Source organism: Tamandua tetradactyla, chromosome 20 (assembly GCF_023851605.1).
Source record: "Tamandua tetradactyla isolate mTamTet1 chromosome 20, mTamTet1.pri, whole genome shotgun sequence".
NCBI lineage: Eukaryota > Metazoa > Chordata > Mammalia > Pilosa > Myrmecophagidae > Tamandua > Tamandua tetradactyla.
The window spans coordinates 20,274,747-20,289,356 of record NC_135346.1 but is presented as its reverse complement, the minus strand read 5'-3'; the positions used below and the strand labels follow the sequence as shown (position 1 = coordinate 20,289,356).

At 35.5% G+C, this 14,610-nt stretch overlaps 1 protein-coding gene across 2 annotated transcripts in view; it reads left to right on the top strand.

The window, feature by feature from the left end:
• The first annotated feature begins 374 nt into the window (after window positions 1-374).
• PFDN1 (prefoldin subunit 1) overlaps window positions 375-14,610 on the top strand; it is a 109,662-nt gene continuing 95,426 nt past the window's right edge. Inside the window, exons 1-2 of one of the 2 annotated variants that reach the window (XM_077137181.1) lie at window positions 375-476; window positions 3,057-3,223. In XM_077137181.1, the coding sequence (XP_076993296.1) occupies window positions 444-476; window positions 3,057-3,223 (200 nt within the window). In that variant the 5' untranslated portion in view covers window positions 375-443. Of the gene's footprint in view, window positions 546-3,056; window positions 3,224-14,610 lie in introns of both variants that reach the window. The other variant, XM_077137179.1, reaches the window with a different exon arrangement.

Sequence of the window (14,610 nt, the reverse complement as noted above, 5' to 3'; positions counted from 1 at the left end):
AAGTTCCCTGGTAGAACACTTTAAGTCTTCTCCTGGTCTTCATTCTGGCATGCGGAGGCACTCATCCCAGCCTGCACAGGTACTAGGTGAAGGACAAAACGACTGGACAGGGTTTGGCCTGATCTATATGCATCTTAATTTATGAGTACAAACTAAGCCATTTGTGAATTTATTTAAAGCCACACATGAAATCTGTGCTTTGGGCTCTACCTAAAGGAGGTGGGGACGCAAACCAAGCCTCCAGAGACAAGTGCGGAAGACAGATTCCTTCCGGAAAGTTTAAAGTTAAGACCCGAGCCAGTCCATTACAAAAGGGAAGGCCGGCTAATTCAACTACTGCGCAGGCGCAGAAGGAAGGCGCCCGCTCCTTATGCTGGGGCGCGCTCTTCGCCCGCCCCTTTTATAGCCGTCTCTCACCGCGCAGGCGCAGGTAGTGAACCAAGATGGCGGCCCCCGTGGATCTGGAGTTGAAAAAGGTAAATGAGAGTCTTGAGCGGGTAGGGGCGTCTCTTTGGAAGCTAAGGTACTGTGGACACGAATATCAAGTAAGGCGCTTGTTCTGCGGAAGGAAAAAGGCTCCAGGGGACTGGGGACTGGTTTCCCAGAGTCCTAAGGCGGGACCGGGACTCCTTAGGCTGGGTCGGGGGCGAGCTCTTCTGGATAGAAGCCGATTGGGTTGGGCCTTGTTAAATCTGTGGGCCGTCTTCTGCCCCGTCCGCTCGTTCTGAGCTTTAGAGCAGTTTTGTTGCGCTAGGAGCTTTCAGAAACTCAGTTGCATGGTAACATCCGAGGTGAGCGTTTCAAATTGGAGCCCCTTCGGACGGTTTGCCTTAGCTGAGGCATCAGCAGTAACGCCTCCTGTCTTGCTTTGAAAAACTCCCAAGTTCATCCTCTGTATTTAGGCCCACAAAGTATGGGATCGATTTATTCTCAGTATCTGCAATTCAGAAAATCAAATATTCTCATAGCAATTTCAGTCTCAGGGCTTTTACCCTTTATTGAAGAAGTTGGCAAAAACAAAAAACAAAACAAAACAAAAAAACAACAAATCCAGTAAAGCTTTCCAAATGAAATCAGTATCACAAGGAATTGTGTTTCTGCCTTTGTTCAAACAACTGTTTATAAGTGTGATGTTACTCAGAAACATTTTTGCCATTTGAGAGTCATCGGGGTTCTAACCCCGCTAACCACCCCAAATCATATGTTTTTTGAAGGGTGAGGTGGCGATGGGGTTGAAAAGGATCCTAGAATTAATCTAGTTTATACTTTTCCAGAAAAGGAATCTGAGTTCCAAAAAAGTCACATTCAAAGGCTGAAACTATAGAACCCAGTATTCTCCATCGTAGCCCATACTATTCTGACCGTTAGTTTAGATTCTTGGGAAAAGCAACATCAAGACCACCTTCTGGACAGCCTTTGCATAAGAAATAGGACAGCTGAAATAGTTATTGGTTCTAATAAATGAAGTGGTTGTTACTGCTCTGAGGATTTTGGGTATGTGTGTCTTTGTGTGTGTGTGTGCCATTCTTGCTTTGAAACTTGTAAATTTGCCCTTTTGTGGTGCTCTTTAATGCTGTGGTATCTCAGCTTTAACATTTCGTTTGCATACTATGCAGAACAATCAGATAATACCTAGAATTTTACATTTAAAAACAGTTTATCAAATTGTGCTCCAAAAATTTGCATTGTTTTTTTTCTGTTGAAAGTTCAAATTTAAGTCAGGGTTAAAGATCTAACAGGAGGGGTCTAGGGGTTATTGGGAAAAAAGGAAAAAAAATAAAAGATCTAACAGGAGAGTACAACTGTGAATGCTTTACTTCCCAATTTTAAATTTATTGCTAAGAAACAGTGGACAGTGAGTGCATACTAAGAAAATGATACGGACTTAAATTGTATAGTTTTGAGAACCAATTAAATAAAAAAGAAACTTGTTGCTTAAAGGTTTTATCCTCTAATGCTTTTTCAAGGTTGTTTTTGGGGTTGAAGAATAATAGGAAATTTCAGATGCTTTCCCTCCCCAAAATAAATCTTTTGAGACCTTAGTAGTAGGTGAGAACTGAGTCAAAATAAGTTGGAGCCTTTGCCATGTATTACAGTCACAAATGTGATTATTAAGGCATAAATTTGACAGCATGCAAAAGTCATCCCAGGCACTTCAACAAGAGTATTCAAGAACTGTTGTTTATTGAGTTAAGTGTACACAAGGGTGAAATTTGGCTTGGAATGTGTGAATGAAGATCATGATGCAGTGCTTCTCCTGGTGCTTTGAATTTTCTCTCTCTCTCCCCCCCTTTCTCTCTCGCTCCCTCTCTTCTTCCTTCCTCCTTCCCTCCCTCTCTTCATCCCTCTTTTTCTTATATGGTCTTTTTTTTTTTTAATAAAAATTCATATTCTGAATATTACTGTAGACAGTAGAATGGAAATATGCCTGAATTAGGGTCAGAAGAAACGTTTTTAAGTATCTGTCTTTCCACCTAATAGATGTGAGCCCTGCACACGCCACTTGGGGCCGTTACCAAATTTAGTTATTTAATCTATAAATTATGGACGATGCAACTGATATTCCTAATTCATAGGGTTATTGAGAAGAGTAAATGAGATATTTATTATTTTATTCCTCATTAATGTTCTCTTATTAACTTTCCCTTTAAATATTTCAAGCTACTATGGGAAAGTGCTTTGAAACCTAGACGTATAATACAAATGTAGTTGTTACATTTATTTTCTTGTTTAGAATTTTTTTATTTCATCCTCTAACCATTGCGTTTATTGCTTTTATTACTCCTTGGGGCTTACTACTTGATATAGTTGTTGTTTGTTGTGCATTTGTTCTGCTTCTTCAAGTAGATTTCATTTTCTTGAAGTCAGGGTAAATTCAGTATTTAGTATAGTGACTTGATTGTTTATACTTATATTGATTTTTATTTTTGTTTGCTTTGGTAAATTTCACAGTTTTGTCTGGAATTACCATGTTTTGTTTTAATATATTTGGATTTGACTTAAATGTTTTCTGTAAAATGGTTTATATACTAAATCAAAGACTTTTTTTTAATTAGGCCTTCACAGAGCTTCAAGCCAAAGTTATTGACACGCAACAGAAGGTGAAGCTTGCTGACATACAGATTGAACAACTAAACAGAACAAAAAAGCATGCACATCTTACAGATACAGAGATTATGACTTTGGTAGATGAGACTAACATGTATGAAGGTGTAGGAAGAATGTAAGTAAAATATATCATTAAGGGGATTATTTTGGGAGAGCTTTTGTCTGAAATAACTAATAGAAATTGTTCATTTTTTAGCTTTGGTATCATAGAGCATGGTATCATAGAAGAGGCTATAAAGATCATCTAGTCAAATACCTTTTTTGCTGTTGTTGTTACAAATGAGATACTGAACCCCAGGGAGATTTGCATGTTTAATTTTAGGTTTTGAAATACATTTCTTAAATACTTCTCTATTATCTCTACAAGTACTTTAGTGTATAATTTCATTGATAAAAATGTGATTTGTCATGGAAAGATGTTTGTTGTAATTTTGTGCTTGAAGATTTATTTAAGTAGTGAAGTAGTTTTAACCTCCCCTTCTCTACCCAATGTGTTAGGAACTATACAAATCATAAATCTTTTAGATATCTGGCCAGTGCTGTAAAATAAAGATTCAGTTGTTTAAATATACTCATTCTAAGTATCATGCATTGTTCTAATAGGAGGACAACTTAAATGTGAGAAATTTAGCAAAACAATTTTCCTTTTTATTCTAATTATTATTGTCTGATCAACACCTACATTTCACTTTTTTTCTTGTTTTCTTTTAAAGAAATTAGTACCTTTATGAGAGAGAATAGATTTTGCTTCATATTTTCTAAGCAGTAAATAGGAAATGGAAAAGCCCTAAGTACAGGTCACATTCCATTTCAGTGAGCTAAAAGAAAGCTGATTTTTTTTTTTAATGAGGGAAGTATGGGAGGAGGGTTATTCTGGAATTTGATCTTGAGTGTCACTTAGTAAGTGCACCATTACTTCAAGCTTGGAGATCTTTTAGTTGGAATGGAATTTGACCTTAGTCTTAGAATGGCTTGTTTTGTGATTGATTTGAAGGAAACATAGCATGGGTAAAATTTAGTAATGACTTTGGAATGACATCATGAGAAGTAGACCCTGCTCATGAGTAGCTATCCATATCTTTCTGGAGAAGAGATAATTTATGATAAGCTGCTCATCTGATTTGTTTTCTCAAAATAAACAATATACCACAAGTAAATTTTATATAAGGAGTTCATGTGTTTTGTTGTAGCTTGTTTTAAGAGAATCCCAGTTTAAAAGAATCCCGGTTTGGATCCCCTGTGTCCGAGTTTGTTCCTAGGACACAGAAGAATTGTGATGAGAAAAAAATAGAACCCTTGAACATTCGTCTTTGTAATATGAAGTGCATTGCTGGCAGTTCATTACTGGATAATTTTATCTTTGATGTTAATATCCTTAGGTCTAAAAACTGTAACGACAGCTTTTCTAGCATCCTGTTAACATGTTGCATTTGGATTTCACATCACTACACTAGCCTTTGTTTGAAGCAGCTAAAGAATCCTTTTTTCCAAAATAGAAAAACTCTTTTACAATTTAATTTCCTAAATAGTTTGCCGAAATGACAGAAGAGCTGCTTTTTTTTTGCATATTGCCCAAAGTCCTGTGGATAGGTTGTATGCCACACAAACAATTTTAGAGTTAAAAGGCTGGAATATGAATTAGTTGGTGGTAGAGCAGTATTATTTCCAGAAGATTTATTTCATTTAAATTATATTTTTTAAAAGAAATGTGTAGTTTTAAATGTTTAGATAAAATGAGACTCATGATTTCCAACTTTGATTTTAATTGTGATGTTTGTGCTTTCTGCATCTCAGCAGTGTGAGTTTGACCCTGCATCATAAGGGCATGTAAGGTGAATAGCGTTTGTTGTTTGGCTAGCCGTTTAGTGCTTGGAGGAAGAAAAGACTTGCTGAGTATTAGTCTGGTCATGAGGATGTTCTGTTTCTTGATGCTAAACCTGAAATATCTATTTCTGAATTTATAGACTTGAGTAATCTTGAGTATCATTGTGATTCACTTTTTAAATTCCAATCTCTACCTGAATTTTCCTTTTCCTTTTTGGGTGTTATAATTTGGGAATTCTGGTTAGAATATTAATTTTTCTCCCACTTTTATTTTAAAACCACAAATTATAAAATGCAAAACTCTCCATTTTCGTTTTAGAATCTATGGTGGATTTTTGCCTTTGTCTTAATTTAGGTCTTATTGTATCTTTCCTCGACTATTGCGATAGCATTGGAGCTGATCTTCCTGTCTTCGTGCTTTTGCCCAATCCACTTTTTGCACGTTGCCAAAATTGATCATGTCATTATTCTTCTTAGAAATCCTTTGTTGGTCTTTTTTGTTCACAGGATAAAATCTAAACTTGGTAGCATTCATATAATTCATAATCTGTCCTTAATTTACCCATCTAGTCTCAAGTGTCCCCACTTTGTAGTCTCAGGCTCAGGGTGGCACTTAAATTTCATCTCATGGACCTATTTACCTTCTTCTTTGGTTTTGGATTATCGGTTGAGAAGGATTCTTAGGTCTCATGTGGATTGTAAACATGCTTTAACTTATTAGTGATATCTGCCATGGGATGAGGGGAGAAGAGTGGTAGTACATGCGGCAGAAATTGGCATCCCTACCCTTAGTACATGAATATACCCACATATCATGTTTTGGATGTATCTTGCTTTTGCCTGGTCTTGTTCTTTTTAGCCTGGAAAATCCCTCTTTCCCTTGTGACGTTCTTATCCTTCAATATACAGTTCAGATTTTACTGCTTCTCTGAAGATTTTTCCAGCCTCCAGGATAGACTTATTCATTCTCTTAGTTGTGCTATCAGGAATTGTGTTCCTGTAGTTAGTAGAGCACACTGCGTGTGTTTGTGTTTTCTTTCTTTTTTTGTTTTCACTTGGGCAGGCACCGTGTGTTTTTGTTTTAAATAGTCAGTTTCCCCAACAGATTGTCAGCTCTTTGTGGTCATATACATATTTATCTTTGTTTCCTCAGTTCTCAGCATAATGTCCAGCACAAAATAGGTGTTAAAAATTGTTTGTTGATTTGGGTTGAATCTGATTCTTTCTCTTGCTAAAGAAGTACATTTTCTTTTGGCTCTCTAGAAAGAAAATGTTTAGAAAGTGTCAGAGACTTAAAAACAGGTTCCATTATTCTTTTTAAATATGTGATTCATTCAGGATAACATAGTGAATTATGTTCTAGTAGCCTTGATTACTGAAGATGACTGTATAGCTTTTACAGTGTCACTGTGCGAATGTGAAAACCTTGTGTCTGATGCTACTTTTATCCAGGGTATGGACAGATGTGTTAAAAAAAAAAGAGGATAAAATATAAATAAATAATAGGGGGATATAAAGGGTAAAAATTGAGTAGATTGAAATGCTGTTGATCAGTGAAAGGGAGGGGCAAGGGGTATGGGATATATGAATTCTATTTTTTTCTTTTTCTGGGTTGATACACATGTTCTAATAAACATGATCGTGTTGAAGAACAAACAGCTATGTGATGATACTGCAAGCCATTGATTGTGTAGTGTTGTTGGACTCACGTATGTGGATATTTCTCTATGGAAGAATTAAAAAAAAAAAAAGATGTGTGTGTGTGTCCGTTAAGCATATATGGCAAGATATTAATTGTATCTAAGTAGTATGTATATGAACGTTCATTGTACTGTTTTTTCCTATTTTCTGTTATGTCTGAAAAATGCATAATAAAAATGTCTATTTTAACAAAAAAAGAACGATGACATGATGAAAGTTGGTCAGAAACCTAATGTCTTCACCTGCCATATGGAAGAACCCAGTTTGATTCCCGGCCCATGCAACCTCCACCCCCACATCCCCACCCCCCACCCCCCCAAAAAAGAGAGAAAGAGACTGAGAAACCTAATGTCTGAGGAATTGTTTCTGACCAAGAATGTGTCCTTTGGTCTCATGGGATTAATTTTTTATTAAGTGTAATGAGAAGGTTGACTAATTCTAAATGCCAAACCATTGCAGAGATACTCAGAACTTAAAATGTAGAATAACCCAAGCCTTTATACTTGTGGTGAGGGTAGTATAATCTTGAGAGGTTAAAGGATATTTTTATGCAGAGTAATATCAGTATAATAGTATCTGTCGTTCTCATTTTCATATAGAAATCATATTTTTCTCTTTAGAGGGGTATATATTTAGTTTACCAAATCATTGCAAGCCCAGATTGCCTTTCATCTCATAAGTGTGCAGAAATTTGGTAGTGGTAAATTTTTCTTATACATGGCTATTTTTGGTTTAAAACAAGGGAGGTCAAGCTGCAGGGTAAGAGATGATGAATTACTATATATTGTGAATTCTGAGTAGCTGTTGCTCAGAGCTATGGGCCATGCAGCCCTTTGGCATGTTGCCAGCACATTTTAGTTCTCTTACTTCATACTCTTTGGAGGGACTGTTATGTAGCCTGATACTACTACCACCGATTTCTAGTTTTGCTACTTAAGCTGTTTGTGAGCTGACCTCACCCGGCTGCTTTGAGAACTATGATGAAAGTTACAACTGTGGAATGATCTGTCTGAATATTTGGAAGTGTTTGTCTTTGCATCTTTCTAGCATACAAAGAGGGAATATGCACAGATTTCCAATAATTTATGTTAAGTGAATGTTTCTTGTATTTTTTTTTCATGAATAAGAACCAGTTTATAATGAGTTGTGGGGTTTTTTTATTTTGCATAGTAGAGGTTGAGTCTATGTCTGTTATAAGAATTAAATTTCAAAGTGCGGATAAATGATATTTGACCATGTTAGTGCTTGAAAGGACCATTATTTTAATAAATGTCAAATTTATTTGTATTAACCATTGGTATGATCCTGATGCTGATTTGATGTCAGGACTATTATTCTAATACTCCCTTCTCCTGTTTTTAATTTTACATAAATAGCATTTCTTCTTTCTGAAAGAGAAAAATTAGCTTTTTTTTTATATGAGAGGAACTTGAGTAGATTAGCCTTTAAGAAGGATGATTAGTTTCTTTTTAAAACTTGAACCTAACTAAAATAACTTTGTACCATATTTAAACTAATTTAGAGGTATGCCACCATTCTGTGGGTATTTTTTTACATTTAAAGCACTAAGAATGAACAATGGTATAAATCTACCAGCTAGATAAGTGTCTAGCAATGCAGAAATTGCTGTTTGGGAGTGGTGTTGCTATTTCTACTTGTTGAAGTCATTTAATGGTTGATTTCTAATGGTTGAAAGATCCAGAATAAAAAATCTTAAATGTTGTACAGGTAGAAAGTGAAACAGTAGGTGTATTCTGATATGTAACGAACATAAAAAACTCCAATCTCAATGGTTAAGTAACTTTACAACTAATTAGGATGTAGAAATCTGAACTATTCATGATAGCTTGGTTGAATCATCCTTTGTTTAAATATTATATTTGACTTTGTTGGAATCTTATTAGTTTGGATATTGATTTATAATCTGAGTCATGACATTTAGTAAGCCAGAATGAAATATTTGCAGTTTCACTAAAATTTAGTTAATGTTTAATATTAATAGAAAGGAATGTAGTCAAACTGCCTCAGGTTTTGCAACATTTTACAATTTCATATAGCTATAAAGTTGGTCATCCAGTTGATTTGAGGTGATTTTAAAGATGAAGAAATAGTTGTATTATATATTTATATTTTTATTCCTAAGAGATTATGAAATAAAAATGAAAATTATGGGTGTAGTAACTATTGATATTGTTGCTCCCACCTTTTGGATATTTTATTTAGTGCTTACTATAGGAGAAAAAACAAAGCAAAATAAAAAACTGAGTAGATTACTTCTGGGGTGAGAGCCACAATGCCAATGTAAATTTATGAGCTCCTGTAATAATCCTTTTAAAGATAGTAATTTGTATTTTTCTTTTATTTATTATGAAGAATAACATATACAAAAAAGCAATACATTTTAAAGCATATCACAACAATTAGTTATAGAGCAGATTTCAGAGTTTGGTATGGGTTACAGTTCTACAATTTTAGCTTTTTCCTTCTGGCTGCTCCAAGATATTGGAGACTAAAAGAAATATCAATATAATGATTCAGGAGTCATATTCATTTGTTAGATCCTATCTTCTCTTTTCTAACTTCACATTCTCCTTTGATCTTTCTTATAATTTTTTTTAATTGATATCTATTAGGTATTCACATACCACGTAATCATCCAAAGTGTACACTCAGTGGTTCCCAATATCATCATATTGCTGTGCGTTTATCGTTACAATCGACTTTTTTTTTCCTTTTTGTGAAAAATAACATATATACAAAAAAACAATAAACTGTAAAGCACATTGCAATGATTAGTTATAGAACAGATTTCAGAGTTTGGCATGGGTTACAATTCCACAATTTTAGGTTTTTACTTCTAGCTGCTCCAAAATACTGGAGACTAAAAGAAATATCACTATAATGATTTAGCAATCATACTCATTTGTTAAATAAATCTTACCTTCTGTGTTTAACTCTGCCATCAACCTTTGATCTTTCTCCCACTGTTTAGGGTTATTTGGGGTATGCCCATTCTAACTTTTTCACCTTGGAAGGGGCTGTCGATGATATGGAATGGGGGATGGAACTAGTTGATATTCTGAAGAGGCTGGCTCCTCTGCATTTCAGGATTTACCTGGTCTAGGAACCTATCTGGAGGAGGTTGTAGGTTTTTGGAAAATTATCCTAGTGCATGGAACCTTTGTAGAATGTTATATAATGACCTAGGTGTTCTTTTAGGATTGATAGGAATGATTTTGGTTGGGGGTTGGCAAGTTATGATAAGTAGCGTTGTCTAACTGAAACTTGTGTAAGAATGACCTCTAGTGTAGCCTCTTGACTCTATTTGAATTCTCTCAGCCCCTGATACCTTATTTGGTGTACTTTTCCCCCTTTTGGTCAGGATGATATTGTTGACCCATGGTGCCAGGGCCAGGTTCATTCCTGGGAGTCTTCTCCCATGCCGCCAGGGAAACTTTCATCTCTGGATGTTATGTCCCACGTAGAGGGAAGTGCAATGATTTCACTTGCAGAGTAGGCATGGCTATAGGTAGGCTAAGCTTCTTGACTACATACATAAGCTTCACAAGCGCAAGCCTCAAGGTCAAGGGCTTGTCCTATTGATTTGGGCGTCCCTACTATTTGACACAGTATCAGGGGTTTCCCTGGTGGTATAGTTTAATAGTTCCATATTTTTTTTCCCATCCCTCATGGGGCTTTGCCAATACTTTTTGATCATCTGTTTAATATACTCTGGGATGTATTCAGGCATTACATTAAGTTATACAGAATTAAAGGCCCTCATTCTTATTCTGTACTCCCTGTGTTTTGATTGTTTAATTGATCTGTCCAGACAGGTTGAGTTAGACTATGTGCTAGTAAATTATATTTAAGATAGACAAAATAATTTTCAATGGTAAGAGATTTTTAAAAATTATTATTTTAATTTTTATATTTTATTTTAAAGGAAGAGAAGTTCTTGATGTTGAGCTGCCTTTACTAATAGAACATGTCCCACCCTTCTTGTGTTTTATACAGAGCCATTTAAAGTCATGACTTTCATTGCTCAGAGTTCTAAGGGGATAAAAAATAACTTTTCCTGTTGTGCAGGGAAAAATGACTTTAATTTTGTTGACATTAACTATGTGTATAACCCCAGATGGGCACACTCCCCTCTTCCACAGATGTGGTACTCTCAGAAAGAGGAGATTATTGAGTAATGTTCTTAATTTCCTTAAGTTGTCAGTGATTTAAAAACTTGGTATTTATTATAATACTGCTTTATTGCTGTCTAGAATGACATCACTGTTTTTATGCCAGGGAAAGTTAACAAACATTTGCGCAGGAATTACAGAGTCCAGTTTCTTTGGTAGATGAGTGCTTTTTTATTTTTCTTCTTTCCCTCCCATGTCCCTGAGAATCCAGACATTCTCAATGAAACAGGAAATTAATTTTGAAAATGTGCTAATTAGAGTCTGTTGTAAACAAGGAAAAAGAAATTTGTGCTTTGGGGGTACAAACATGTTAGAAAAAAATTTTTATTTAATGTGTCTTTTTTGTGGGGATTATCTATTTTAGGCTAAAGCTCGTTTTAAAAACATAAGTGTAATTGATTCATGTAGTTAACTTGGAGGAGTTCTACATTTCTTACCATCCACAGGCCTGACTTTTTTTTTTTAATTGACTACAGATTAAACAAATTCTGTCTTTGTTGCATGAAAGTAACAATTATTCAACAACACAGCAGGATATTCTAATATATCCCAATTGGTGATAAGCAAGAATCAAAGGATTTAACTAAGGAAAGGGTGAAAAGGGCCAGTTCCTTGCTGTTTCCTATGTATAAAAAGCATAAAGGTAGCAGCAATCTTGAACTTTGTTACTTTGTTACTGGGGAATTGTGTGCTGTTAGACTATGCTAGCTGAATTTCTCTGAAAAGAAAACCACAATTTTAAGCTGTACCAAGAATTTTCTGATTTTAGCTTTTTTTTATAGTGGCAAACTTAGAAACAACTTGCTATCTAATTTGTTGAGATAAGAGGACTGAAATGTTTGTCAAGGAAAATGCTTTGTTTAATGAAACAGCCTAATAGAAGCTCAGAAAAATGTTGACCTAGAGCTGTCCATGTACATGAACATACACTTGGTATTCTTGTCTTTCTTATTACTCAGGAATTTCAGTGAACTGCAGATATTCTTTCCATGATGGAATAATTAGGATTGCAGTGTGTTGCTTGTACCATTAGTGTGTGCATACTTTGTGAAGAATATATGCTCATTTTATTTTTAGAATTTAAGTTCAAATGGATACATGTCTGGGAGAATGTCATCTTGTTGTCCTGTCCGGGAACTCATTACCAACTCTTGCTCTGAGGAAGATCAGTTGCCTTGAAATGAACCAGCGTACTTAGGAGACACTGGCTTTGAAGAGAACTTGAAATGTTCTCATTTCAAAACTTGCACAGCAGCAGAGCCTGGTATTAAAAATACATCTTTAAATAGATAAGAGCATGACTGCCCTAAGCCCAGCCTTTTACATTGTTTGGCTCAGGGTAAAAAGATTTGGACCACAATATATATCCTGTACGTGAGTGTCTGTCTGAGACTTTTGCATTTGTGCCAGAGTATATTTATATTTCTGTTTGAGTTTCTGCTTTTGTACAGCAGTTTTCTGTTCTCTATGTGCCCTTCACTACTCATTAGATAGTCATATTTTAACCTACTAGTAAAATAAAGATCACATCTCTGAAAAAGTTGGAGAATAACTCAGTGCTTATATATGGAAATGTTTGGGGTTTGTTGAGGCCAGAGTGAAAGTGGTAAACATCAGAGGTGATTATTTACCAGAATACTTAGAATACCAAATAGTGACCCAAAATAAGCATCATGCTCTATTCAGGTTAAAATAGATTAACATACTACTGTTTCCATTTCAGGAGTAGTAGTTTGATTTAAAAATAGACTGTGGCTTTTATTTAGTACCAGTTGAACCTAGCAGTGTGTGTTACTTATCTAGAACAAGGAACGTTTACATGGAATTAGGTTCCTGAAGGGACCATGATTCTCTAATACCAGCACATTCTCAGTCTACATCCTATATGACCTATCAGTAGTATTTAGTCCAGTTGATTTCTCTTGCTCTTCCTGAAGCACTTTCTTGCCTTGGCTTCTAGGATACTAACTCTTGGTTTTCTTCATATTTCACTGGCCATTCCTCCTTAGTTTCTTTTACTGTTTCTTTTTCTTTTCCATTTCTAAATGTTAGATTTGCCTTAATAATCCCTTAATTATCTCATCCAGGCTTCCCTTTTTAAATATTATCCTATGTGCTGATGATTCCTAGATTTTTGTCTTGGCTTAGACCTCATCCCTGAACTCCAATCCTGTGTATTTGACTTATCTACTTTACGTCTCCATTTGATGCTTTAATAGGCATCTCAAAATTCACATGACTAAAAAAATATTCTTGCTGTTTACAAGTAAACCAGTCCCTCCATCAGTCTTCTCATTCAGTAAATAGCTTTTCCATTCTCCTGGTTCTTCCAAATCAGAGTTTTCTTTAACTTCTGTCTTTCAATCCTAAATTCAGTCCATTAGAAAGTACTATTTACTGTATCTTTCCAGAATCTGAATACCTCTACTTATCAACACGCTGACCTAAGAGGATTATTGTCGCCTCTTGTTTTAGTTTGCTAGGGTTGCTAAAAATATATCTATATACCACAGGTTGTTTGGTTTAAACAACAGGAATTTATTGTCTCACAGTTTTAGAGGTTAGAAGCCCAAAAGCAAGGTTTTGATAGGATCGTTTTCCCTACAAAGACTGTATCGTTCTGGTCCTGGCTTGCTGTTACTTTGTAACTCATTCTCTGTCCCTGTCACATAGTCATTTCTCTCCCTGCCTGTTTTCTCCTCCTGTGTCCTAATTTCCTCTGCTTTTAAGTACTCTAGTCGTATGAATTAAGGCCTACCCCAATACAGTTTGCCCTCAACTAACTGGATAATCGAAGATCTTGTTCATTCATTCACAGTACAGGGGTTTAGGTCTTGAACATTTCTTTGTGGGGAACATTATTGAGTCCTTAACATCTCCTAGTTGGATTCTCTTGCTTCTATCCTTACCACTTTATAGTCTGTTCTCAACAGAGCAGTCAGGGTGATCTTTTAAAACATAAATCAGATCATTCTAGTCAAAACCTTCAGATGGTTTTCTGTTTCATTAGTGAAAAAGACAGGCTTTTGTACTGGTTAGTTTCTCTGCCTGAGGTCTTCTTTCAGTTACCTACATGTGCTACTTTACTATTGCTTCAGGTCTTTACTAAAAAGACATTGACTAGGCAGGCCACAGTGACTCAGTGGTAGAGTTCTCGCCTGCCATGCCAGAGGCCCAGGTTTGATTCCTGGTGCCTGCCCATGCAAAAAAAAAGAGAGAGACATTGACATATGAGAGTTAACTCAAAATGGATTAAAGACCTAAATTAGTACTATATACCTAGTACTATAAAACTTCTAGAAGAAAATGTAGGGAAGCATCTTCAAGATCTGCTGATAGGCGGTGGTTTCTTTGACTTAAAACTCAAAGGACAAGCACTGAAAGAAAAAATAAATAAATAGGAACTCCTCAAAATGGAAGACTTTTGTGCTTCAAAGGATTTTGTCAAAAAGGTGAAAACACATCCTACTCAATGAAAGAAGATATTTAGAAACCACATATCTGATAAGGGTTTGTTATCTAGCATATATAAAGAAATCCTACAATTCAACAATAAAAAGACAAACATCCCAATTAAAAAATGAGCAAAAACATGAATAGACATTTTTCACAGAGGAAATACAAGAAGCTAAAAAACATGAAAAAATGTTCAACTTCACTAGCTGTTAGGGAAATACAAATCAAAACCACAATTATGTGTCATCTCATACCTACTAGAATGACCACTATTAAACAAACAGGAAACTACAAGTGTTGGAGAGAATGTGGAATAATTGGAACCCTT